The sequence below is a fragment of the Callorhinchus milii genome, unplaced genomic scaffold, assembly GCF_018977255.1.
Source record: "Callorhinchus milii isolate IMCB2004 unplaced genomic scaffold, IMCB_Cmil_1.0 Scaffold2, whole genome shotgun sequence".
Lineage (NCBI taxonomy): Eukaryota > Metazoa > Chordata > Chondrichthyes > Chimaeriformes > Callorhinchidae > Callorhinchus > Callorhinchus milii.
In genome coordinates this window covers 8,456,838-8,483,905 of record NW_024704743.1, presented here as the reverse complement: position 1 = coordinate 8,483,905, position 27,068 = coordinate 8,456,838, and the positions used below count along the sequence as shown (strand labels likewise).

At 38.2% G+C, this 27,068-nt stretch overlaps 1 protein-coding gene across 4 annotated transcripts in view; it reads left to right on the top strand.

The window, feature by feature from the left end:
- Nucleotides 1-25,718, top strand: part of epc1a (enhancer of polycomb homolog 1 (Drosophila) a) — a 93,939-nt gene extending 68,221 nt beyond the window's left edge. For 3 of the 4 annotated variants that reach the window (XM_042346565.1, XM_042346564.1, XM_007908935.2), the window contains exons 8-14: nucleotides 218-307; nucleotides 1,665-1,813; nucleotides 4,177-4,532; nucleotides 15,308-15,426; nucleotides 17,633-17,768; nucleotides 18,666-19,041; nucleotides 24,363-25,718. In XM_042346565.1, the coding sequence (XP_042202499.1) occupies nucleotides 218-307; nucleotides 1,665-1,813; nucleotides 4,177-4,532; nucleotides 15,308-15,426; nucleotides 17,633-17,768; nucleotides 18,666-19,041; nucleotides 24,363-24,435 (1,299 nt within the window). In that variant the 3' untranslated portion in view covers nucleotides 24,436-25,718. Of the gene's footprint in view, nucleotides 1-217; nucleotides 308-1,664; nucleotides 1,814-4,176; nucleotides 4,533-15,307; nucleotides 15,427-17,632; nucleotides 17,769-18,665; nucleotides 19,042-24,362 lie in introns of those variants that run through there. The other variant, XM_042346566.1, reaches the window with a different exon arrangement.
- Nucleotides 25,719-27,068: the final 1,350 nt, after the last annotated feature.

Genomic DNA, 27,068 nt, shown 5'->3' with positions numbered 1-27,068 from the left:
ATAATTGTATTTATAATGAATAATAATCCTTGCATTTAATGTAACACCTTATCATGTCAATGAGACGTCTCAAAACGCTTCACGAAAAGTGAATTTACTGTATTTTGTGGACAAAATTAATAGATTTAAATTTAAACTAGTAATTGTGATCACCTGATGTCATACGTATTTGAAAAATTATTGTAACGGTAGCTTACAACCTGTTTTTTCATTAAAGGTCCATTCTGCATCATCAGAGGCGGAAGAAGAAAATGACCCTGACGGCTCTTTTGCTTTCCGAAGGAAAGCAGGATGTCAATATTATTCTGTAAGTAACTAAATGATAGCTTCAGTACTAACTATTTTACAGATAATTTATTTTCTAAATTCACTCAGGACCATGAGTATAAACACTGTGGACAGACAGTTGAAGTTTGTCAGAAATTGTAGCATGTTTGAATTTCTTGGGTTTTTAAATTTGATGTATTTCTTCATTTTTTTAAAAATAAATGTGCCTAATTCTAGAATGTAATTTTAATTGACTTTGTAATGTTCGTATCATTTGCTGGTCTTAAATTGTATGCTAAATCATGTATTTTAAGATCAACTTAATCTCCCTATAGAATACAGTGTGATCTTACATTAAAATACTACTGCTCAAATTAACGCCATCCAAGCCTAATATGAAAAGAACACAACAGCCCACTTAAAATGGAAAAACACAAAATGAGCATAACAAATATGAACAATAATAAACTTATTATTAATAAAGGCTTTTCAATGTAGAAATAAAACTTGGAGTAGTCTTTAATAGAGGTTTTAAAATGGTGTCTATAGATAAAGTATATGCATATGTAAAGAAAAGAAATACCTAAGAATATTCTCCAGATCCCATTACCTGAAGCGTAACTACCACCAATTTTACAAGTTCAGGCTTCAACTGACTTCCATCTTATGTAAACCTACTGATTAAAATGACCCATTGCATCCAACTAATGTTGCTTTTATATTGCAGTTTCATTGACTTAATTTAGCAAAGTACCAAGTTTGAGGTGCTACTACATTTTAAGCATCTGCTGTTTTTATGTTGTCTCTGCAGTTCGGGAGGGTGTTTGCGGCTAACTAGCTAGTCATGCTTGTGCGACGTCTGATGCTGTTGTATAAGTAATGTGGTGACGTAAGCCGTGTATTCACATGTACAGAAAGTAATTGAGTGCCACTATGCCGCTGACCCTATATTTTCACGATTGATCGTACCTTTCTAAATATGCTCGGCAGAGCAGCCATTTTTTATTGCATTTTTCCCCTTGAGATCAGCTCAATCATCAAAAATCCTCTTTATATAAACTTTAGTCTAAACGTTCATAAACCATCACACCAACTTTATACTCTTAACAACTTGGCTCCAATTGCACCATCTAAAAATACTTGATTTTATTTTGCACAAAATTGTCCCTCATGCTCAATTTAATAAAAAAAGGCAAAAGGTCCCTATTAAAGCTAAACTCGTGGTGTAGACTACTAGTTGTGAGGGTGATCATTGTAGCCATTTTTAAATGCAATAAAAGCAATTTTTCTATCCTGTATAGCTGGACATCATTAGGCTAATAGAATCATCTTGAGGAAATTAAGTACAACTGTATTGATTTTGCTCAGTTGAGCAATTTACTCTCTTTGTGTTATAGCCTCGCTTGGACCAAATGGGCAATTGGCCTTGGTGTAGTCCAGAAGATGGAGGATTAGGAGATGTTCGCTACAGATACTGCCTCACGACGTTGACTGTACCCAGGAGATGTATTGGTTTTGCACGAAGGCGTGTTGGACGAGGTGGAAGGTGGGTAATGAATGGGTTTTTAAACCACTTATAGGAAAAAGAATTAAAAAGTTTAGTTTACAAACTTAATCACTTTTTTTAAGCTAATCTATCTAAAGATTTTATAGCGCATTTGCTCATTGAAATCCTAAATCCAGGATAGGTAAAATATATATATTTATACCTATACAGTGGATTCACATTGTATTGCATTGTTTGGGATCCAAAAAATCACAACCAGCCTTCCAGCCAGGAGCAGTTGACTGGTTTGACTGCATATATCCCCAGAAAGCTGTGATCTGTCCAATTCTGCACAAAAGGAAAAAAAATGTCCAATGTTTATGTCACTACCAGCTTCTTTGTTGTGGATGTGCAAAGCAGGAAATGCTGTTGGAATTGATTTAATGACCAGGCAAGGCAGTTGGCCATTTTAGGGTGAAACACCAGCCTGCACAGCAACGGAGGGAGTCAGTTGTACACATGAGCAGTGAATGGTGCAACTGCACTATAAGCAAATTCATGTTATAGTTAAGATCGTTATAGCAGGGCTGGGCTGTATATTGGAACTGTATTGCCCCTCTCACACCTGCACAGTGAGTACAGCTAGGGCTCAGTGCTCTTGTTTTCCTCATCTACATGCTCGCATTTCTGACTAGAATTTTCAATTCTAATAAAGAAACGGTAGTTTTGTACGAGCAAAGAGATTCCTCAAATTGTAGCCCTTTATAATATGCTTCAGGAAATTAACTTACAACACAGTTGCACTGTGGACACCATTCACTGCAGACTGTGCATATGCACTAAAGTGTTAGACTAGGTCATTACATCAACATTGCTGCTTTACTATGCAAATTGGCATAGCACAGTGGTGATTTATTTACCCACGCACCAGCTATTTTAGCGTTAAAGCCAGCCAACCTCCAGGTCATTCAGTCATTGCTGATGTCACTTAGTACTTTGCACATGTGCAGCAAACAGGAAATGATGTTAGTTAAGCTTATAACAGGATTGCACTGTGTGGTTCTCACTACTGCATTTTGATGCACTGGATTATAAAGTAGACAAGTGACCTCTAGTGGTGATAGAATGGGCGTGACATAAATTTGTTCACTGCTGACGGAAGGGGGAATCTTGGCACCTGCATGATTATGTTCGTTGTTGGAATGTAGAATGCTTTGGCACACATAGTAGTTGAAGCTGAGTCTATACAGCATTGAAATACTTGAGGATATGGGAAATGAATGAGAATGGGCGTGCTAGTGCTAGCACAGACTTGATGGCCCAAATGGCCTCCTATAAACTTTATATGATTTATAATATTTAGTGCAGTGGAAGTGTTAATTAATAAAGGCTTGAATGTGTAGCTATCAAAATAATATTCCTTGGATTTGCCTTATGTTAAGTTGACATCTCAAAGCGCTTTAAAGCATTTATTGTAAAATGCAGTGAATGTATATATTTTTGGGTGAATGCTGGTGCAGCCAATTTATGCAGATCAATGTCCCACAAACAGCCATGATGTGAGTGACAAATTTTGTCTAAAGGATTCTTGGCCAAAGCATTGTGATGTTCCACAAAAAGGAAATTTGTGTTTTCTGGAGTATCCAAGTGATTTGACTGATTGCCTTTGTACTACTGATTGCCGTTGTACTGCCCTGGTACTTATCTTCTAGTTGTTTTCTTCAAATGGCACGACTGACATTAATAATACACTCAAAGCATACAACTTCATTCTAATTGATTCGAACATGGGGATGTTCAGGGCCAGAACTCTGCAGCCTGTGTCCTTTCCCACAATAGGCTCTGTGAGTCTTATCACCCCTATCCTTGCCTGGCTTCATTGGCTTCCCAAATCTCCGTGGATAAGAGTTCAAGATTCTTGTTCTCGCCTTTTAAATCACTCCACAGTCACACCTCACCCTACCTCTGCGCCTCAACCCCTACCAACCTCGCCACTTTTTTTGCTCAACTGGCACTATCCTGCTTCATGTCCCTGCCTCCTCCCCACCATCAGCCATTCTGGCCCCACTCTCAAACTCAAACTGGGATTCCCTCTGACTCACTCCCTCCCCAACTTCGTTCAAGGTCCTCTTTTAACCATACTTTCAGTCCCACTCCCAATTCAGGTGCCAAGTCAATATTTTTAAGAACCCTGGACCGTCCTCCCAATGTGAAAGGAGCTATGTAAATGTTATTGTTTTGAGTTGCATTGCTGCACGTAGCTGATTTCTTTGGCGTTCATACACGATGCAGCAGTTTAAAAGGGAATAATACTGTCAAATTATTTTAAATAGTAATGCTGATTTCTGGTAGAATCCATGCCCTGAATTTTGAATTCCTTGGTTGTATAGTTTGAATTTTATTTCATTTCTCTTTCCTTGTAGGATTTTATTGGACCGAACGCACACAGAAAACGACCGTATTCTTCATCAGTTGGATCCTGAGATGCTTTCTTCCCCACCCCACTCTCCATTTAATGAATTTGCCAATACCTCACAAACAAATACCTCGGATTGTCCCTCCAGAGACCTCACTCAGATTCTAGAAAACATTAAAGCATGTCGGTGGCGGCATTTCAGACCCCGGTCACCACCCCTTCAGGACAATGATCGCGATGAACTGTCTTCTCGAAAACTGTATCGGGGTATAAATCGAATCGTAACAGCACAACCTGGGACCCAGCCATGTAGTACCTCTGTCTCCAGCAAAAGCAGTGGCACTGGTTCAACACAGATTAGTGGTATGTGCTGTGATAACTCCAACAATAATTTGTCTAATAAAAATGTGATTGAAGTGCAATTCAGGCACCCGATATCGCTTTGTATTTTGAAGGTAAAGACAGGCTTAACAATTTTAGCCTGCAAGGTTTGCTTTTTAGCATACTTCGAGATGGAAATAGAAGTTGAAGGTTAATACTTGGAAAGTTATGAAAAGATGCTTTGCAATAACTTCTTTTAGAAAGATTTATACATAAGAATTTAGTGTCTTTAAACATGGCTTGCGATTGAAGGGAGTGGGGGTTGTAATTTCTTTGGTACATTTATATGATGCAACAAGACACGGTCTGCGATTGAAGGGTTGTAAATTCAAAACAAATCTGCGGAAACACTACTTTAGTGACCGAGTAGTATGGAACAGGCTCCATGAGGAGCAGAAAGTGTTGATTCTTTCAAAAGCAAATTAGATTTCTTTTTGGAAATAATATCTTGGGTTGCAGTATATAGTGTGGAACATGACGACTGCCAGGTTGGTGGTGTAAATTGGACGGACCTTGGTCTTCTTTTGTCTAGCAATTCTTATGTTCCTTTTGTTCTTGTGTGTCTTGAAGCTCCACATTTCTAACTATTTCAAAGTTTTAATAATCCTTTTTATTTTGCAAAAATGTTAATGGAAATTAATATTGGATTAATTGTGTTTCCCTCTTGAGAGAAAGCGGATTGTTTCCTATATTTTGTAAAAACAGGGAGGCTAGATCACCATTGGGTTGGTGACTTGCTATGGTGTTCTTTACGGTTCTAAAGTAGTTTGGGAATAAGCAATGTTTTTTTTCAGTTATAAATGGACTGTAGGTTCAAAGTCAGGGTTACTACAATAGACCCACACCACCCAGATTAGCAAGAGAAATATCTCAGGATTTCAACTTTTTATCGCTATCCAGAGACTTCCTGTTAAAAAGTGCACTTGTGTGGGTTCAGTGAGGACATGATTGGCTCATTATGATGAACTAGAGTAATTTAAAAAGCAGCTTGATGCAACAGCAACAAAATTACGTTTGTATAGCGCCTTTCATGTCGGAAGGACGTTCCAATGAGCTGGACAGTGTTTTGGACTTGAGCTGGGGGTCGGGATTGTGAGGGTGGAGGGTGGAGAAGAGGGTGATCAAAACCACAGTCAAAAAGGAGGATCTTGAGATGGGTCTTGGAGGAGGCAAGGGAGGGGGTGAGACGGAGGGACTGCGGGGTGGAATTCCTGAGGGTGGGTGCAGAGTGGCAGAAGGCTCGCCTGCCAATGGTGAGGGAGGTGAGGGATGTGAAGCAGGGAGGGAGCAGGCAAGATCATAGAGGGTTAGGAGATTGCAGAGGTTGGGGAGAGCAAGGTCATGGAGGGCTTTGAAGGTGAGGACCAGGATCTTGAACTGTATCCTCTGTGTGATGGGAAACCAGTGGAGTTGGCAGAGGATGGGGGTGATAGGGTCACGGAGCCTGGTGCGGGAGAGGACATAGGTTGCAGAGTTCTGGATGATCTGCAGCCTATGGAGGGAGGAGTTGGGGAGGCCGATAAGCAAGAAGTTTGCATTGTCAAGCCTGAAAGTTATGAATGCATGTATGAGGGTTTCGCGGCCTGTGCTGTGAGACAGTGGCTGAGCCAGGGGATATTGCAGAGGTGGGGGAAGGCAGAGCGGGTCATGGCACGGATGTGGGATAGAAAGAACAGTTAAGGGGCAAACAAGACCTCAAGGTTCTGGACTGGCTTAGTAAGGTGGAGTGTGAATCCGTGGATGGTGATGCTGTTAACGCCTGAGGTGTGAGGGCGCTGACGGGAGCCAATCAGGAGGGCCTCGGTCTCGTTGACGTTCAACTGAAGAAAGTTAGCTCTCTTGCAGAGATGCAATCTGATAACATTGCCAAAGCTCAATGTCAAGGCTCACAGGTACACAATGACCACCTGAAGGTGCCCAGCATCTTTGGACTGTACCCCTGTAGAAGGCAGAAAAGTGTTGTAAACAACTTCAGAAAAAGAATAATGGGGAGAAAATTAGAAGAGAAAACTTTGATTTTTAGGATGGAAGGAGTTCTCACCAAAGTGAATTGAGTCCTAATTTTGGTTCCAATCAGATCAAGCTACTCTCAGCATGAGTTTGCACTCCATGCAGTCAATTAAATTCCAGTGCTAGGTTTAAATAGCAGGAGCTCAGACTGCTCTCATAGTTTCTTTATTCATCTGCTCAAAAGCAGTGTTTTGGACTACCCTGCATAATCTGTGTTCCAATTCTATGGAAGGCAAATCCTCCTGCAATATCGTGTGTGAACATTTTCTGCATGCATTTCCTTTTGATTTTCAGCAGACTTTGCTGTGACCATCTTGAGGAATAATCCATTTTTGTGCATTTTTGAAGTGTGATGCAGTAAAATAGCTGTTAGCAGCAGTCTTACCAAGTGGGCCCTTTCTTACGTTGTCTGTTGTCTTTGTACAGTATGTGTATTTCTATGTAGGCTTCAAGCCAGCCAACCTATAAGTAATTCCAATTTATTGGTTGCTGTTGAGGGCAGTTTAATACATAGTAACAATTGATAAAATGTTAATTTACTTTCTCCAGTGAAATTTGCATTTTCTGGACAGTGTTGATTCTTAAACTGTTGGCAGTTGCTTTTATTCCTCAAAATGATTGGCTTAGTGCCACATAGTCAATGTACTATTGCACATCCCTAACATAAATCTGGTGACTTCTTAGAGTAACAATATTTCCAAGCTACAATTATAGACCCAATGAATGCTTGCCAGAAAGCATCCTTGCACAACGGCTGGTTGGTCCCAGGAATTCTTGTTTTAACATAATTCTAATTTACAATTGTGGAGAAAAAAATACTTTCAGTAATCATAACCCTTGTATTTGGTACAGCGCTTTTCATATTGGGAGGGCACCCCAAAGCTGTTTACAGGATTTACTGTGTGGGCAAATGCCGTAACCGAATGTCTTATTTCAAATGGTGTTGCCAGATTTCAGAAATGACCTTTATTCTTTCCATCTTTCACTTAATTAATTCTATGTCTAGTTTTTCTTGTGAAATAGGATGGTGCTGTAAGAGTGCTTCAATGCACAATTTAAAATACTTTGAAATACATTCAATCATCTGCACTTGTTATAAGAGCTGTATCAAAGCTGTTTTATGACTAACTATCAGTATATTACTATAAATGCAGGTAATGAAATTTGCATTTTAAACACTTGTATCAGGGCAGTTATTGAACCCATGACACTGATTATTTTATTTGGTCATTCTAGAATTCTTTAAAAGGGGAATCTGATGGACATCCACCATAGCAGTTGAATGGTTCATCATGCCTAACTGCTATTCAAAGCAACAATTGCTTGGATTGTTAGTCGAGTACATTTTCTGCAGCAATAAGTTAGGCATAATTGCACTAAGAGGAAAGCAAATTTTATTCATGCACTTTTGTTTTCTAATGTGACTCTACACAAGTAAGCCATAGGTTTGTCCGTCTCCAATGGAGGAATTGTTGGACTTGGTCAGGGATGGCTAACTTGCAAACCATATGTGGCCCATGTAATTATTTTATACATGCTGCAGGTTGGCCGTCCTTGACCTAGGTAATGACTATTTGGAGACATGAACCTGGAGATAGCTGAAACCGCCTCCTCTCCATCGGTCTTATGCCTGAGAAAATTAAGGCCATTTTATTAGTCAAAAAGACCATAATATGAAGAAACAACTTTGCACAGTCAAAATCAAAAGCTCTGATATTTCAGAAATTTGATACTCGTGATTACCGGGGCACATAAATGCTTGAAGAAATTGTACTAGGTTACCAGAGTGCACACATTTTCAGATTACCTAATTCATACTGTAGAAACCCAGATTGAGCAAAATGTACGAGATTGTTATTCAAAGTCAATTGTCTTACTCATTATTTAGTTTAGAAAATATGTATATTGAAGATATTGTGCCTCTGCACTGCAAATATGAAAACCCGTTAATCATGTGATTTTAATGGATTTGAAAGGTCTTTTCTTTAGTAAATTTAACCTTGTAATCACCACCAGTGTTGCCACAATCGGAAATGTGTAAAATGCAAAAAAGAAGTATTTGGGTCTGACTGAAAAGCAAGTTGTTCCCATTTTTAATGAGGATATAGGATCTATTCTTGGATTATTTTTAGTTACTTGATTTAACTCATTAAGATATTAGTAGAGTATGCAAAAGTTTTCAATGTCCCCATCTCATGTCTTTAACTAAGGGTTAATCCTTTTTTAAAAGTTGCAGTATGTACAAAATTCTGTTTTGTTAGGTCTTTCCAAAATAAGTGTCCTCACTAGAGGTAACAGTGTCCTCCATAATTTCAGTGTCTTGTATTTGCCGAGCTCAGCCAGTGATGCTCTTTTTTCTCTTCACTTCCTTTCAAAAATAAGGTTGCAAGAATGTGCATTCAGCTTGTATGTAAAGTTTCTGTATTTCACCTCTAATTTGATAATGTCAATTATGGTAAGGAATTCCATTCTTGATTTGATTCGTTTCTGCTTTTCTGATGAGCATGAATAGACATTACTGTTGATGCAGTTTACATTCGATTTGACCAAGGCACTAAATTTAAATCATGATAAAATGATTTAGAATAAACGTGTTTTTCTTTATTTTAACTTTCATTTATTCCAGCCTTTTCCATCTTGGTTACCTTGCACTCTGCAGCCATTTGAAAATGTCATGCAAGACCAGAACTATCTTTATTAAGAATTTTATTTCCAAAAATTATTTTGGATCCTTTTATATTGCAAGAGTAATTAAAATGATGCATTGTTCTTGTCTGATAAGCATGCATTCTGTTGACTCAACACTGAATGAATGAGAAGCAGTGGAATAATGTAAATTAGAGTGTAAATAGCACACTTATGTTAACACAACGTAGCATATAATTTGTAATTTAAAAGCTAGGTTGATATATAATGAAGCATGCATACAATTAAGGAGTTCAAAGAAATTTACTCTTGCAGATTTTTAGCTGCTCCCTAGCAGATGTTGCATTCTGAAGCCATATATGTGATTCAAGTCAGCTGATTTTGTATCTTCTGTTCCAGCATGAGATGGCTAGAAGAGAACACAAGAGATGCTCACATAAATAATGCCCATTGGGTTCTTCCTTCCTGAATACCAACTCTGGCTTTTCGATTACAGCATCTAGCTGTTTCTTAGAGTGCAATGTTCCAACTTCATCCATCCTTTCTTTGTAATACTGTCCAGTTGTTGTAGATTACTCTGTATGTAAAGAAATACTTCTAGTGTTTGCCATAACCTGTCCTTCCCAACATCAAACCTATGGATTCTTGCCCTGCCACTTTGGTGTGTGTTCAATATTCTTATTGGTTTGCTTTATTTATCCCACTAAGTGTCATAAACTTGATCTAAGATCTTCTGACACTATTTTTTAAAGGTTTGATGAGTTCAAAGCTCATCTAATTATTTCTGATGGTTCAAGCTTTTTAACACTGAAAATTAGCTTCATTGCTCTCACCACTTCAAGCAATTAGTTGGTCTTGGTTCATGCTTTTAGATACAGTCACATTCAGATATACTAAAGAACTGAAGCTTCAGTACTTCCTTGGGATCCATATTCAACCAAATTGGGCGTGTATCACTGCACCATATTTGCTTTAATTGCATTTTCACACTGTTGGGACATTGTAACTTATGAGTCAACTGACATCCCTAGTTCTTTCAACTTCCACTTTGGCAGGTTTTATACCATCCAATGAAGTGCATGTGGCTTCATTGTTACCTTGCACCATGCTTTTGTCCACAATGAACTTAAGGCCAGCTATCAAACCAGTTAGCATATCTTAGTAAGATCTATGTGGATATGGATTCTATTATATGGGTATCTGTGATGCTTTTTGGTGTTGTGAAAAGACATGGTCTGAGACGTTGCCCCACGTACACAAAGCATTTGTCGTATTTGGAGTTTGGCTTGTGAACTGTAATGTTGGAGAAGATACAATAATTAATTTGCATATCTAGAGTTATAAGTGCAGACTACAGAACAAGGAATGTCTTATTCCACTGTGTTTGTATTGAAATCTTCTGGATTCTGAAGACATGCAAATCCTAAATAATATGCTCAATATAGCAGTTTTAACAGATGATTTATTCTTGCTCTGGTATATTCCTAGTTCAGTGGTGGTGGTCAAGTAACCAAATCTCAGCAAGTGCAAGCAACAGAAAAAGTGCTCACAGCAGCAACATTAGAAAGTTCCAGGCCAAACTTCAGCTGTGTGATGTGTGAGCTAGCATTTGAATTTTAATATAAAATGGTCTGTTACAGCCTGAGACTAGGTGGATTTTTGGGCCATAGGTCGTATACTCCCAGCCCCAATATTTGGGTTTCATTTTGGGAAGTTCACTCGCTAGAGGGATATTGGTAGTGGAAGTTTGTGTTGATTTGTCCTTTAAACAAGATAAGAAGGAATTGTCAGATTGGTTTGGTTGAAGACATTGTCTGTAGAAAGTAGTCGGTGAAAATTGTAGTTGCGCACGTTAAATATTTCACCGTGACATGTTGTCTAATAGATTAAATTATTTTCAAAAGAACATTTTTTTTCCTTTTTATTAAACTTGGAAGACTTAGCGAGAGTTGTTTTGAAGTTGCACAAATACTATTTATATCGAAAATGAAAGATAGACGCACAGTATATATATATATATATATACATATGAACTGAAATGTGACTGCATGGTCGAAGTAGGTTTTTTTTCAGATTAGAGGGAGATAAAACGAGGTGTCATCCAGTGGTGAGACCGTTGATTTTCTCCAGTTATACAAATGATCTGGACTCTGTTATAAGGGGCACAATATCAAAATTTGCAGATGACACACAAATAAAGAGTGTGGCTAACTGAAATGCTTGAGGGAGGGGTAAAGATAACAGATCTTATCCACAACCACTCCCAAAAAAATTATGAGGTACAGTAATAAATTCTATTTTTGTAGTTGAGATTGCTGCCCTTCCCTGGAGGGAGCAGCATTTTCAAGACTCAAGTGCTGAGTTGACATTAAGGTGCAGTCTACATTAGGAAATTGAATTGATACCCTTTTTTGTTCCTAAGTGTTGATCAGTAGGCGTGCGATCGAAGAAAATTCAATGCTACGTACAGCGCATTGATAAACTGTCTTGGTACCAAATGTTGCTGGTTCAGATCCTTGTGATCAGCTGCTATGATGTTTCTTTTGATAAGTGTCCTTCCATTATATGCTGTCCAAACTGATGGAATAACAATACAGTTCATTTGAGTCATCGTTGTCAAGACTGAGTTGTATATAAATAGTCCCTTGGACATAAGCTACAAAGGTAACCTAATTGTTTTGGGTTACTTTCATCCAAACCCTGGTATTAGATTGCAACCTTGAACTCATTTGGGGCTACCATTTTATATGTTGTACTGCATTTAGCTTAATGCTTCTTTTGTGCTTGTAGAGAGAGGTTTAAATTACAACATTTATATTGTTACCTAGGTAACTGATAAACACATCCAGGTTTTAACTGAACTATATAAATATTCTCCTAGATACTGAAAATTGGATTTTCTGTTTGTTTGACGGCCATGTTCCTGGTAGTCAGCGCTTATAATGGAGAATATCCCAGTGCAACTGAATCACTATGGTCAGAAAATACAGTGAACCCCTCTGCACTAATTTGTAGGATCCTTTTTTGCACCTCTACATCATATTGGGCTTTTGCAGTAACGTATTTATTCTTTTGATTTGTTTAGAATAATGGGCACTATAATTTTACTTGATTGCCACCTGTATTAATGTTGTGTTTGTGTTCAATAATGTGTGGAGTAATGGAAAACGAAAATGATTTGCAATGCTGTGTGGGGGATGGGGTTTGATTCAGGTAATTGTTGAATCATGAAAACTTGTGTTCTGAATAATTTACTCAGTCACTTTTATTTGCTAATAGGTACTGTATGATTATTTATAGTACTCGTAATACTCTAGTAATACTCAAATACACCCAACAAGAACAAGGTCCTCCTGATTGGCTCCTGTCAGCGCCTCCACACCTCAGGCGTTGGCAGCATCACCACCCATGGATGCACTCTATACCTCACTGAAAAGGTCCGGAACCTTCGCATCTTGTTTGACCCTCAACTGTCCTTTCTACTCCAAATCTGTGTCATGTCCCGCTCTGCCTTCTCCCACCTCCGCAACATCGCCCAGCTCCCCCTATTGCCTCTCCCCTCAGGTCGCTGAGATCCTCGTCCATGCATTTATTATATCTAGGCTTGACTACACCAACTCCCTGTCTGCCTCCCCGACACTTCCCTCCACACGCTGCAGATCATTCAGGACTCTACAGCTCGTGTCCTCTCCCGCACCAGGCTCCGTGACCCTATCACGCCCACCCTTGCCTGGCTTCACTGGTCCGCCATCCCCCCAGAGGAAAGTGTTCAAAATCCTCATCGTCGCCTTCAAAGCCCTCCACAGCCTTGCTCCTTCCTAACCGCATATCAACCTGTCTGCTCCCCCCGCTCAGCGGGCCCTGGCCTGCTCCTCGTCCCCACTCGGCCTGCCTCACCATCGGTGGTCGGACCTTCAGCCGCTCTGCCCCACCCTTTGGAACTCCATCCCACAATCTCTTTGCATTGCTCCCTCCTTTGCCTCCTTCAAGGCATATCTCAAGACTCTTCCCCTTTGACCGCCTTCCTACACCTGCCCTCCACTCCTCCTGTTCCCAACCCCCAGCTCAGGTCCAAATCCCTGACTGTTTAGTGCCTTTGGACAGCTGAGATGTAGATTTTAAGCAATATATCTGAATCCATATTGGCATGATTTTATTATGCTTGTATCCACTGGGAATTAAGTTGGTGGTTAGGTCACTGTGTCAGCAGAATTCCTACTTACATATTGAAACGTCTTGGTATCCAGGTATCTCAAATGCATTCAATTCATTACGATAACTTGCTCAGTTGCCATTCTTACCAATTAATATGTGAAAAACAATCTAAACTGGAAAAATTACCCAAACCTCAACTGTTGTGCCATTTCAGCAAATATCATCTCATACTTTTACCAAACTTAGTGTGATTAAGAGGAAAACGAAAGCAAACTCACTCATTTTCTGAGTTCTCGTTTCGGGGTTCTTTTGCTAGATGTTTTTGGGTTCTGGTAGGAAATTGGGATTTTTTTTGTGTTCAGAATATTGCTTAATACAATTTTCTGTATTTTTTTATTTAGCTGCCAAAACCAGCTTACACAAGTCGTGTGACAACTGAAGTTAAATTGTTGTTTTGGTTACATGTCTACATACAAACAACATGGGTTTTCAATTTTATTTCAAAAATTCTCAATCAGGTACGCACTGGGAGTTTAAAAAAAATCACAATTAGTCATCACTTCAGGGTTGGATTTTGGTCATGCTACTGTAACAAGGGGAGTACAATAAAAAACTTGAACTCCTGCGTGTCTTTCAAGTTTTCTTCTGAAGCTATAGTAAAATTCAGAATACTTTATTAAGACAATCCAGTTTCAGCTCATTGTATTATCTTCCTTAAAATGGGCTATTTGATCATGAGACTTGTATCCCTGATTTTTGTGGTCTAATTTATTAGCTACAATATTTTCATAATATGGATTTATTGATCTGTTAGTAGTTGAACTTGATTACATTTATGTGCTTTGTTTAAAAAGTGCATTACAGCTAATGAGCAATATATGTGTACTTTTTCTTTTAGTTCCTGAATGTTTGTTTGATGGTATTCTACAAGAAATTGTGCCTAGTCCCCCACTTGTCTTTTATTTGAAATCTATTTTCCAGTTCATAAATCCTCACCAGGATGTGTTTTTTCTGGACACAGACTTCTGTGTCGTTACGAGGAGCTTCCCCGCAGTTTCCAGAAGGAAGCTCAAGCAGCTGTCAAAGAGACTTGACTTGCATTTACTTTCCCTTACATTATAGTGGAAAATAATATTCTGACATGATTAAAATTTGAAGATGTTTTTGGATTATACAGGTAGATGATTTAGATGATTTAGTCACAAAGGAAAGCTCTTGTCATCCCAATATCGGTTTAGAGGCCACATTGAGGTTCCCAGCTGAGACGAAGCTTTCCAAAAGAGCAAAGGCTTGCTTGCTAGCTTGCGGCGAAAACTTTGTGCTGCTAGACTTAAGTTTAGTTGCATTTTTGAAGTCCCAAGTATGTTTCTAGTCACAATTGCGCTACTGCTAAAAGAAACTTTGTTGGAGATTATTTTAGCATTTGTTTGCTTGTTCTACAGATTATATAAAATCTGTTGTCAGGACATTGTATAATGTGTTATCAAGACTTGTGTAAATGTTTTTTGGTAGTTCAAGCATCTTTTTGTTAGAACATTGTCAAATCAATATCCCCCTTCTCTTCCCAATCACTCACTGTTATCATCTTCGGTGCCCAGGCTTGTCTTGTTAATGTGAAACAAAATGCCTCTCCCCCTTGATAGGTACCTTGAGTTTGTTCAATTTGTGTGAATGGGTGACTTGGTAACTCATTTGTTCCCTTATTCAAATTTTTTTTGCCAATACCTGTCAGTTAAATTGCAATTTTGTGTCAGTGTGTGGTACTTCAGTAATTGTCATTTTCCTAGCAAACATTAGGTGAGGGCAGGATTAATTTAGTGCTGTTACAATATTATAGCTATTTTATAGACAAGTCTGCAAATTTTTGTGTAAGACTAGAAAAGTGGCTCTTGTGTTCAATGCTCGTGAGTTGGAATCATATTTAACTTAAATTAATTTGTGTTCAGCATTTACAGCGGAACAATACCAGCAACATCAGCAGCAGCTAGTACTGATGCAGAAACAACAGCTTGCACAGATTCAGCAGCAGCTAGCACATAGTAATTCAGGCTCCAATACTTCACAGGTAAGAGTGGGCAGAACGTGTCTAGTTAGTTAGTTTTTTTTTCACTCTTGCTGCTAAAGTAGAATTGTAATTCATATAAAATTTCTCAGTTAGCAGCAAATTTGAGTAGGTAATTAAATAACCCTTAAAATAGGATTTATCATTATAAATGGACTCATTTGTAGCCTGTTTGCAACTTGAACTGTTATAGCTAATTAATAGTTTCCATCGTTCTTTTTTGGAATATTTAAGTGGAGTTGATTTTGAAACCCTCACCCCCAAGCACTTCCCTGTCTCTGATCTCCTCCTACACTGATCTTCTGATATGCTGACTACTTGTGCGTCACCCATGCTCCATCGGTGGCCGAACTTTCCAATGCTTACGCACAAGAATTCCCTCCTTCCCCCCTCAGACTTGTTTTCAAGAGCTGCCTTAAAACCTACTTCATCAGCCATGCTCAGAGTCGCCTCCTCTTCCCCCTCTCCCCCACCTCAGGCTCAGCTTCTGTCCCACCATTATAAAGTACTCAGATGTTACTTTGTGTGAAGGGTTCTATATAAATGCCAGTTGTCAGGGATTTAGGGATGTAAATGGTCATTAGTAAAGTCTTTCTTTTTCGTCTTTCTCTTCTTTCCCCGATCCCCACCCCACTGTGAATAATGTTAAATGTCATGGAAGGAAAGAGGTGGTGTTGTGAAACGTTAGATGTAATTTTTACTTTAACTTGATCTACATAATGTATAATCTCTCGCTGCAAAATGAAAATCATAAAATGCTGTATTTTACACAAACTAAAATAATTGAAGAGCAAATATTTTGGAAATATGATGTTCCTGCTGCGTATTAGATTTGAATAAGTTTCCAGAATAAATTTTAAAATCCCATCTTCTCAAAAAGCTTTTTTTATGGCTTCTCTTTTCTCCTCTTCCTGTCTCCCCCTTCCAGTAATTGTCAATGACTCTCCAGGTGAGAGTAGGTGAGACTACCTCTTATTGAAGTACAGTTCCACGGGTGCTGACCATTCACTGGTTATCTTACCCAAATGGTCTTTCTTTATATGTAAATGTAGGCAACAGGTATACACATTCCTTTTGGTCGATTGATATCACAGGAAAGCCCAATACTGCCCTCACCTAATATCAAGACAGGCACTTAGCATATTGAATTGCGAACAGGGGTGTGGAAAACTGGCTTTTATTTTGCTATTCTTCTCCTTAGTGCAGGATACTGCAGTCAATCCAACATTCCAGTTGACATTAGTTAACTGAGCACATACGATCAAAGCTGGAACTTTCATGATCTCTCTGGCTCAATTTCACACTAGGCAGTAGTTTTACCAATTGAAATGTGGAGAGAACATAAATTACCTATTTAAGGAATAATGGAACCAACGGTTGAAAATGTAGACTTGGATTATTCTGAAGACGACTAGAATCAAATATTTTGTATTACAATAAGCTACATGCTCCAGTTGCTATGTGTAATGGGTACTATAGTGTGTCCAAAAAAAGTAAAAGAACTCATTTGTACAATGCCTTGTATCTCAAAAGTGCTTTGCAGTAATTACTGCTGAGTGTAGTGACTGTTTTTGCGCTGAGACGAGCATGCATTTTTTTCTATATTCATAGATGAGAGGGATGTTGAAGGATTGGGTTAAAAAGTTTCTCTTTGCTGCCGAGTGACCAAGAAAATATACTTATGATGGGGAAAATCCCAGTATAAGCTTATGTTGAGGTTACCTATTGTGGAAAGAGGAATTTCACTCCCAGCATTCTTTGCCTAACAGGTAGAGGATTTCTAAAGGATTTAATCATAAATAGAAAAATTGTAGTTTTTTATTTAAAAATGCACATCTTCAACTTTCTTCACCCGAGGGATCCTCCCTTCAGAGGTTCTTTCCAATACCTGGTGTACACATTTCAGGCTTCTGCCAGTGTCATGCTTGGCTGGCAACTAAATGTACAAGAAAGGCTCAACGGAGATACCAATTGTCCCCATCCACTTGGTAGATGTTGCCCTCGTTGTGTCTCCTCACTCAGTATGTCTTAAATGTGCCCAATAGAATGTGAGGAGCTGCTTGTCAGGTGGTCTTGACCCATTTATCATTTTTGTTAAGCATTTTAGCCCTAGTTTTGTCATTTTTGTTAAAGCTCTTATGGTTTAGGTTGTTTACAAAACTGTTTGAAAGTTTCAATGATTTGATACACATGGGGTTTTGTTTGGTAGGGTTCGGTTTCAAAAACATTGGATTCTGTTAGTGCACAGTTCGCTGCCTCAGCTTTGGTGACATCGGAACAGTTGATGGCATACAAGGCAAAGGAGGAAGTAGTGCTTGGAATCAACGGTGTCCTTCAGGCCTCAGGTGAGTCCAGCTTTTTACTGTTGTGCTGACATTCAAGTTGAACATAATTTTAGAATTTTTAAAAAAACAAGAACTTTTGAGTAGATTGGAAGAATTAATAACTGAAATGAGAATCAGGGCAATTAATATTGCGAAGAATTTGCTGTCATATGCATTTTGTATCAGTACAGCATAAATATAGGGTGGTAGTGCTTGTGTTGCAGTTTTGAAAACAATAATTTAAACTTCACTTTTTTTAGAATTGGGTAGAAGTATTGACGATGAAATTGAATGAATCCTGCTCTGCTTGCCCATGTTTTCAATGTCTTTTTAAACGAGCTCTCTCGTTGTAATGCAAAGTAGGCAAGAATACTAGTGGCATTAAATTTGGGACCAGAAGGTTCTGTGGTTGATCCTGGTTGCTATACTCAGCTCCTCGTCCTTTTGAGATCAACTAAAGGAAATGCCATGTCTAAACCCTTTTATCTCTAGCTGGCTACAGGAAACCAAAGTCCTTACTGATAGTGGTCCTATTTGGTACAAAGTACCTCACTCTGTAATTACCATTATTTACAAGGCAAACTGGCCTTCAGAAGTGAACATTCTTTCATTAAAGATAGTATGAATAATGTAAAGTAATTCTTACACGACCAGAAACTAAAATTACATTAATAAATTTAGCTTTGGGGGTGGGGGAGACTGGGAATTGGTAATATCATTCATCTGACATGTGCAGTACTGCATAATGCTTGAGTCAAAATAATCAGAATTAAGATTCAGGATTATTTTCTTAAATATAAATGTATCCAGTGAAAGCTATTTTATTTTTCTGCATCTTCCTCCCCAGCCCTCTTCTTTCCCCCCTCCCCCCAAAATGTATTTGATTATTGTTCCTTAATTCTGTTTGCTTTCTTTTAGGATCATACAAGGGCTTACACCTCACTAGTACCACGACTACTGCACTTGTACAAACCAGTCAATCATGTTCATCATCATCAGTGGGTTCAGCCTTGCTGTCACCCTGCAGCAACATACTGACAGCAAGTTCACACGGTGCTCTGAGTCACCACGGAAGTGCTACAAACTCCTCCACTCCTCAGCTCTTGCTTGGGAATAACCTTCGTCTAGGTGTACCTGGCTCAGTAGCTACTGTTAATTCTGTCACCAGTCTGAATGCACGTCATATACCTAGGACTTTAAACACAGTTCCGCAATCCGCCTTAAAGCTGGCTACAGCAGCAAATTGTCAGGTGCCCAAGGTCCCAGGGTCCTCCTCCATGGATGGAGTACCACGGTAAGACTCTTTTCTAAATTCCTTTTTGTACAGACTGTATTTCAGCTGGGTTACTACGGTGGTACCCTGATCAGGTCACCGTATTTACTTGACCTTGAGAAATTTGACAATCGAGTTGATTACAGGGTTCATATTACATTTACATAATCTGCCTGCTTTCATAGGGAATGCTGCTATTTATCCATTCAGGATGGGTGACTTTTGGCTGCTTGTACTCCCTTCCAAATTGTATTAAAGTTGTAGTTTATTGCACACCATTTTAAAATTCATTCAGTTTCTTAGTGTAACTGAGTAAACTGTTAGACAAGTAGGTCTGTGGAGGGTGTAAAATGCCAGCAGTCCTCACTTTAATACAATCTTTCTACTCTTGTGATCTGTCCCCAACTGATGGTTAAATTTGCAGTAATTTCAGCCTATTGCCCACCTCTGGCAGTAAATTTTCAAAACATCCAGTGTTGTCACATTTTTGAGATATCTGGGAAATAGCTGGTCTTCAATGGGCATTTACGGTTTTAATCCTTTTTTGTGTGATCATCAGTTTCAAATTTCTGCTGTCAGTGAGCTTTGCGTACTGAGAGGATATTTGGCTTTTGGTAGGGAGCATAGTCTGGTTGACGATTAAAATTTCATCAGAATTTTGTTTCAGGAAGTACAGGTAACAAAATTTGAAATGTCATCTTTCTGGAGACTGTTTTACCTGTTGAAGTTATAGAGGCTTGGTGTTCTCTATAGATAAATAGATAAACTATTTTGTTTAACAACATTAGGCTAACCACTTTATAATGAACATTGGTATAGCTAGGTGGTAGTTTGGTATGTGCTCCATACTGGGCTTTAAAATGAGATGATGGAGTTTTTCACTTTTTCTTTGTACTGTTTGATATTTGTGTACAAGTTGAAAAATGAGGAAGAATATCCAATTAGTTTTGCCAAGGTCTTCATCATTCTTAATTTAACCTTTAAAAGCTACCTCAGCTTTCTGATATTTCTAGGTTTCTTGCCTTGTTATAACATTACTGTGTCTTTGCTGCTGCTTGCCTCAAAAGAACTGATCTGATACCAGTCAAAGGGTTTTTTGCACAGCAGACACTTAAGAAAGTCTATACGCGTAAGGGCTCTTAAATGATGCTGATGGGACAGTCACATTTGTTTCCTTTTTGCCGTTTTCAATCCTCCCCCCCCCCCTTCCCTTGCCATCCTTCTTTCCACCCCCCCCCCCCCCACCCTTTCCCACGTAGCCTGTATCTTTTGTGTGGTAGTTGATTATTCAGAGAACAAGGAACATCTCAGAAGGTAGGTAACCTAGCATTTCTCTCAATCAGTACCCTTTTTTGCAGCAGTAAGTGTTGGTGACTATTAGGGCGTCTGTCTTGAAGGAGATTTTGAGCCCAATGATGTGTCATCGGCAGCTACTGTTTAAACAAAATTACTTTTTTTAACAAAATCGGACAAAAATATCAAAAGTTTGTCAATTCTTTTTAATGGTTTGAATTATTTCATAAAGGGGTACTGATGGTGATGCTCACTCTTTAAACATCACACCTGCAGGAAGTGTTTCTCCACATACACGACACTGGCCCTGCAATTCATAGCGCCATAGAGGTGTGGTGTGATGTTGCTGCCCAGATGGTGAAATAGGAATCATAAAAGGAGACTTTGCTACAGAACTTCGGGAAGCTTTAAGGGTAGGAGCAGGAGGTTGGGAGGCAAGTAAATGCTCTTTGTTTCTTTTTTAATATATAAACCAGCAAGTAGTGGACAGTTGCCCTTTTTTAAAAACAAAAACTTTTTTTATTAACAATTTCTTGGTGGTTAACACAGCTTCCTGTTTAGGGATATATTTTATATCAAAGCTAGATTATTTATGTGCAGGTTACAACAAGCATCCATTTCATAGAGCAAGGGCTTCAATGTATGTTGCAAATTTTCCTTGATAGTTTTAAAACAACACTATGTATTGGACAATGAAGGAAATGTCTTACTGTATGGGGAAAATACCCTTTTCTGCTTTTAATTTACATAGATTTAAACATGCAGTATTACTTGACTCTTGGTGGAGGGTTATACAACTACAATTAGAGAAGAAGTCTTTGACAATGTAATTTTTTAAAAAAAGCAAGTCATTATGTACATTATTCTATTAGCAAATCATTTTTTTGAAGGAAGCAACTGTCCCTGCGCATTGATGGAACACAAACATTAGCGATTTCCCTAGGGTGACCCAAGCCTACCATGGGGGTATTTTTTGCTGACAACCATAGCTGATTTTAACAATGAACAGAAAACATTTGTGGTGTTTGCAATAATAGTTCAGCTTATGCAAAAATATACGCACTGAATTAGGCATAAATTCAGGAATTTTGAATCCTGGCAAGTCAACTTACAAGCTTAGTACTGATACTTGGTTTCAGATGTTAGGTTTGCTGGCTGCAGCCCAGAATGTCTTACAAGTGAATAGGCCATTGATCGGCATAGAATAGGCATAGAATACATCAATCCTTACATTATCTAAGCAAACCCAGTGAACTTCACTCAGCCTTTACATGTAGGGTTCCTGGTTTTCAATTTTTAGATTTTAGTTTTCGACAAATAACATTGGCATTTGTTTTAATTTTCAGCAATTTTTTGACCACTAGCCAACTTCCAGTGATATTGTAGGTTCTATCTGCAAATATGTGCCCATGCAGAAAGTGGTGTCTGTGGTGACCTTACCTCCCAAAGACACATTTTTGTAGGTAAAAACGATGACAAAACTGTGGAACCAAATGAACAGATTATTTACAAATAACAGAATCCAGCAAGCCTTGTACGTTAAGTCTTGTTCGAGAATTACACCATTTTATTTTGCTCCTTTGGTAATTTTTTATATTAAAAATGATGTTTATTGGTCAATTTGCAATTTTACCCCAGTAATTTGTATTTTATAAGTTACTTAGATTTATTTATTTACATTTTTTAATGTTCTCCTTTGGTTGTGATTAACATCATATAACCCTAATTATTCTAATTTAATAAAGCCCCAATCCAACAATTTTGATCATTTGATGCACTTCCTGCGACCTCAACCTATACCCTTCAGTAATGGTTGTCAAAATTGTCTACACATTGCATAAGTCTTCAAAATGTCGTATCTGCTCTGAACTTTGATTTCTCAACATCAACCTTCAAAATCCTAAACTATAATCCTGGAAAAATGGATGGCTTTGCTGGATTTTTAACCAGTAAGACCTCTTAGACTTGTTTGGTTTCAGAATGCATAGAACAAATGAATATGATTGTTCATTGTCTTTGGACCACAATAGCCCATAAATCACCCGCCCAATATTGTATCTACATAAACTCTGGAAGAAAGTCCATTGTGGCTCACACAGATCCTTCCAGTTCTAACTCATATCCATTAAGGCATTTAAATGTTTTTAGCACCACCTTGAAAGAAGATATTGACTGTATCCATGAAGCATCTTCTGTGTATGTCCCAAAACTTTGAAACTCTTTCGCTCAATCCCTCTGGCTTGCCGCCTCCTTCCCCATTTTCAAATCAAGCCTAAAGACCTTCCTCTTCGACCGTGCTTAAGGTCACCTCCCCCTTGCTTGGCGTCAGGCTCTGCCACTTAGCTCTCCGAGACACTGCCCCGCTTGAAGGGTGCTATATAAATTCAAGTTAATGTTGTATATTGACATTACAAATGCAAACTGTAGCATTCGTTTCACCTAGTAACGTTATTTCTTAATATAAGAGCCATTTATACAAATCAGGAACCACACACATCTAATTCAACACCAGTCATACGATAAGAGAAAGCCATTTGTCCCATTGAGCCTAAAATGAAACTAATGCTGTTATCCAACAGCATTAATTTTTCCAATTCTAAATCCCTGCTCTTTCCCCATTCCATGTTATATTCTTTTTCAATTGTTTATCCAATTCCAATTGGTTGATGCATTTGCCTTCAAATTACATTCCCTACACTTAAAGTAGATCCTGATGTGAAAGGCACTATAAAAATTGCAAACATTATTCTAATACCTGTATGAAAACCTTTCTAAGCTCTCCTTCTCAATGACTGCTCCGAGTTTGTGCCTTCTTGTTACCTTTTTACCAAACTGAAGGAATAATCTCACTATCTAACCTCACAAAACCTTTAGAATTTTATCACATTCCCCCTCTTAACTTTCTCTGTTCCAATTTTTTCAACCTATATTCATAATCTATATCCTATCATCAAACGAACACCCTTTCCATAACTCTGATTTCCTCTCTAATGAGGTGGACAGACTGCATACAGTACTCCATTTACTGCCTAACCAATGTCTTGTATACATTTACACCACTTCCTTGCTTTAATTTTACCACAGTTTCATGCTTCTTCTATGGCATTAAGTATTTGTAGAGCTTTGTTGTCTTATATAGATGGAACCAAAATAGATTACTCTTATACAGGGGTTTTACAGTCCATTAGTTCAGATAAAGGAATGCTAACCTATATTTCTCTTTCAGAAATTGATTTAGCCTGCTGTGATGTTTGTATTTGCTTTTTTAAATTTTCAGCATCTACACTTTCATTAACTCAAACAATTTGAAGCTCATTCTGAGCTCTTATTTCTTATTTATTTACCAAGCGTTTATGGATAATTGAGCAGCAGAACTGTTTTGTTTTTAGCTTGTGAGGGCAATGTCCACACGCAATGGTCATGTTATTGTGTGAATGGTATTTGCATAGACCATATGCATTTGTTCTTTAGTGGCTTTCTGGCGGGCACTTACAAACAGTAGATGGATGACTTCAACAAGTCATTGTTTGGATTTTGCTGCTCATAATACCCAACACTTCACGTGTGTTCAAAATGATCTCAAAATTAACTGTTACCCGCTTTCATTGTTCATACGTCAAAGGCAAAATCTGTATGTGAAAGACTTTTGGTGTAATTGCTCTTTGAATTGATCACATCTCCAAATACAGAGCAGTTGACTTGCTGCCCCTTTCTTTTATCAGAGGTTTTATCATAATTTTGTGGTTGTGTATGTCTTAATTCAATCTGTATGCCACCTTCTCAGTCATGTACAGTTCTTGAAAGATGTTTGTATGCATTTTAAATTGAGACACTGAGACTTGGCAAGGCTGCTGCAAAGATGTAAACTCTTTAAGAGAGCGGCTGCATGATACTCCAGTTTTTAAACTAACATTTCTCATAAAAGCTATTTAAATTTGAGATACTACAAAGAAGAATTCAATTCATGTATTTTTTGTTTCACATTTTACTATCAGTAAATTTGAAAATGTATGGCACAGTCAATAACCTATCTTTCTTTTCCTCCCCAGGGAAAACCATGACACAGAAAAGCCAGCACTAAACAGTATAGCAGACAAAACAGTGGCAATGGAAGTAACGTAGTGTCCGTAAAGACATCTGCAGCCTTGGGAACTCATTTTAGGTGCTATGCATCAATAGCGGTGTGAATGCAAGTGATGGCGGAATGCAGCACATTGCGTTTCCATGGTAGCTCTGGGGACTTGATGGCAATGCACATCTCTCATGCTTTTTTGTTACTGTTAATAGGAATTGACATCTGTAAATTATGATACAGCAATTATCTGTACAGTACTGCATATTTGTAATACTCTTGTATATACGTTACTTGAATACTGAACTGTTCATTTGTGATGCTTTGCACTTGGAAAAAAAAACAAAATTGCAACCAGTAAGAGTGTGAGATGTGAGAGATCTATAGAGATGAAATGTCATCACATCATGTGCATGGTGCGGAACCTGCTGTTTTATCTATTTATTGTGCTGTGTTTACAGTTTTGTACACTGTACCTTCATTGGTTCCTGTGCTGTAGTAAATGTGTTAGGTAGCTGTGGACTCCTCGGTATTTTGTATATGGTGAACATACTTGGTTCCCCTCTGGGTCCCTGAGTTTCTGTGTATCATGTAAAAATGGTGACATACATACAGATTTGAAAATTAAGGCATCAGTTTGTAAATGGGGATGGAACTACTTAATGGAGACATAGGGATCTTCCACTTATATTTGTTCTAACGCAAGTAACAAGCTGGAAATGAAGTCACTCTTTGTCAGAAGCAAGGTAGCTTCTGCAAAATTATTTTAGCACTAATTTTCTATGTTGCTGCTTAGAGATTTTTTTTCGCTCATTTGAGTTTAAACAAATTGGACCTCCTTCAACAAAAAAAATCTGAGCTGTATCAGATAGTTTCCCTAGTTTTTTTCATAGTTCATTCATCATTCAGTTCATGTTATTTTTGTATCTGTTCAAGTTGTAATTTTCTTGTTTTTTGTGCTCCTGTATACAAAGACTTCATTCTTTGTTACTTGTTCATGTGAAAAAGAGAAGAAACAACAAGGAGATAAGGGAGATGAATGCAGTAGTTGCTGTACGTGTATCATCATTCCAGTGTCTGAAACAGCCAGCTTTTACTTTCAGATTCTTGTGAAGTCTATAAGGCCAGAGCCACAATATCGGGTGCCTTCCTTTGGAAATAATAGACGTCTCTTCTGTGAAGAGATTGGTACTTAACAGACTACTACTAGTGCTTTGTCAGTACCTGAGTCTGAATGCCCAGTCCAATGGCATATTTATCCTCAAAAGTTTTTAATCCCACCTGGAATTGTGACAGAACTCTCACAAAATAAACCCAGGGCATTATATGTTGACCAACAGCTGTGTTTTTTAATTTTATATTGTGTGTTGCAGTTATTTTTCTTGCTACATTAGAAAGAAAAGTAATTTGTATTTACAGTACTTTGTATTTGAAGCATTATGAAATGTGAGCGCTCACCATTTTACCATGCTGGTAAGTTTTTTTTTAAAAAAAACTGGGGGAAATTATGTGGTTTACAACGCATTGAGGAGGTATATGACCTTGTAGGTAACTTATTGGACCACTTTGTAAATAAATTACAGCATATATCTTTTTCAAGACCTAAAGCTTATATTGAAAAAGTAAATTGGTCCTTGTTTGAATTTCAGTAATTCCATTGTTCTGCTTATTTTCATTTTAAAATTTCTTTTTCTAAATCAGATATAGGAATTGCATGATTGGAACATGATTGCCCGTTGCTCATGATTAGGATTGACCAGTGTGGTAAATCTTATTCCTCATTTGTTCAATCCTCATGCACAAATAGGATATTGCCAACATCAATGGCATTATCCCTTTAAGAAATTTAGTACTGTGGAGCCCCCTTTCTTGGTCTGGTAATCTACTGCACTCTAATAATACCTCTGTTTCCTCACATGAACCGCAATCTCAACATTGTCTCTAGTTCTTTATTCCTCTTCCATCAAAAATGAGCCTTCTGTTCTAGAATATTTGAGATTTTCACATTTTTTGTACCCAAATCTATGCCTTTCATAGCATTGCAATTGTGTACTTTACGTCTAATAGTACCATGAATTGATTAGTCATGTCATTACCTTCACTAGATATTGTCGCATCTCTACATTGTGGCTCACCATTGGCTTGGGTCTGGTTGAATTTTGCAGGATCTGGTCAATTTAAGATCCCATTTTAAAACTTATTGAATGTTCATGGTTGATGCCCATGGCAAGGCTCAGCCAAAAGATTTGACTTAACTCTCCACTGAGAGGGCTATTGTGGTAATATGAATGTCCAGCTTTCTTCCTCTGGCCACAGAGGGCTGTTCTTCTGATTGATCTATTCAACACAACTTGAGCTCAAAGTCAGATAGTCAATTGACTGTAAGAAATAAACAAGATTCATAAATTGTGCAAAGTTGCATACTATTTTGTCTGGCTCCAGCCTTCTGCGTGGCCCTTGGCCCTCTGCTCCATTATTGACATCCGTGCTTTCAGCCTGAAATTCTGGAACCCTCTGCCTTGTCTTCACATCAAATCTGAAGACTTTTGACCTCTTTCACCGGTCAACTCCCTACCTCTGTTAGTATTAAGCCCTCTTTGACGCTAAATGTGAAGGGTGCTATATAAATGCAAGTTGTGTCATTGGGCATCCTCCAAGCACTTGCATTACTTCCTGTAGCATT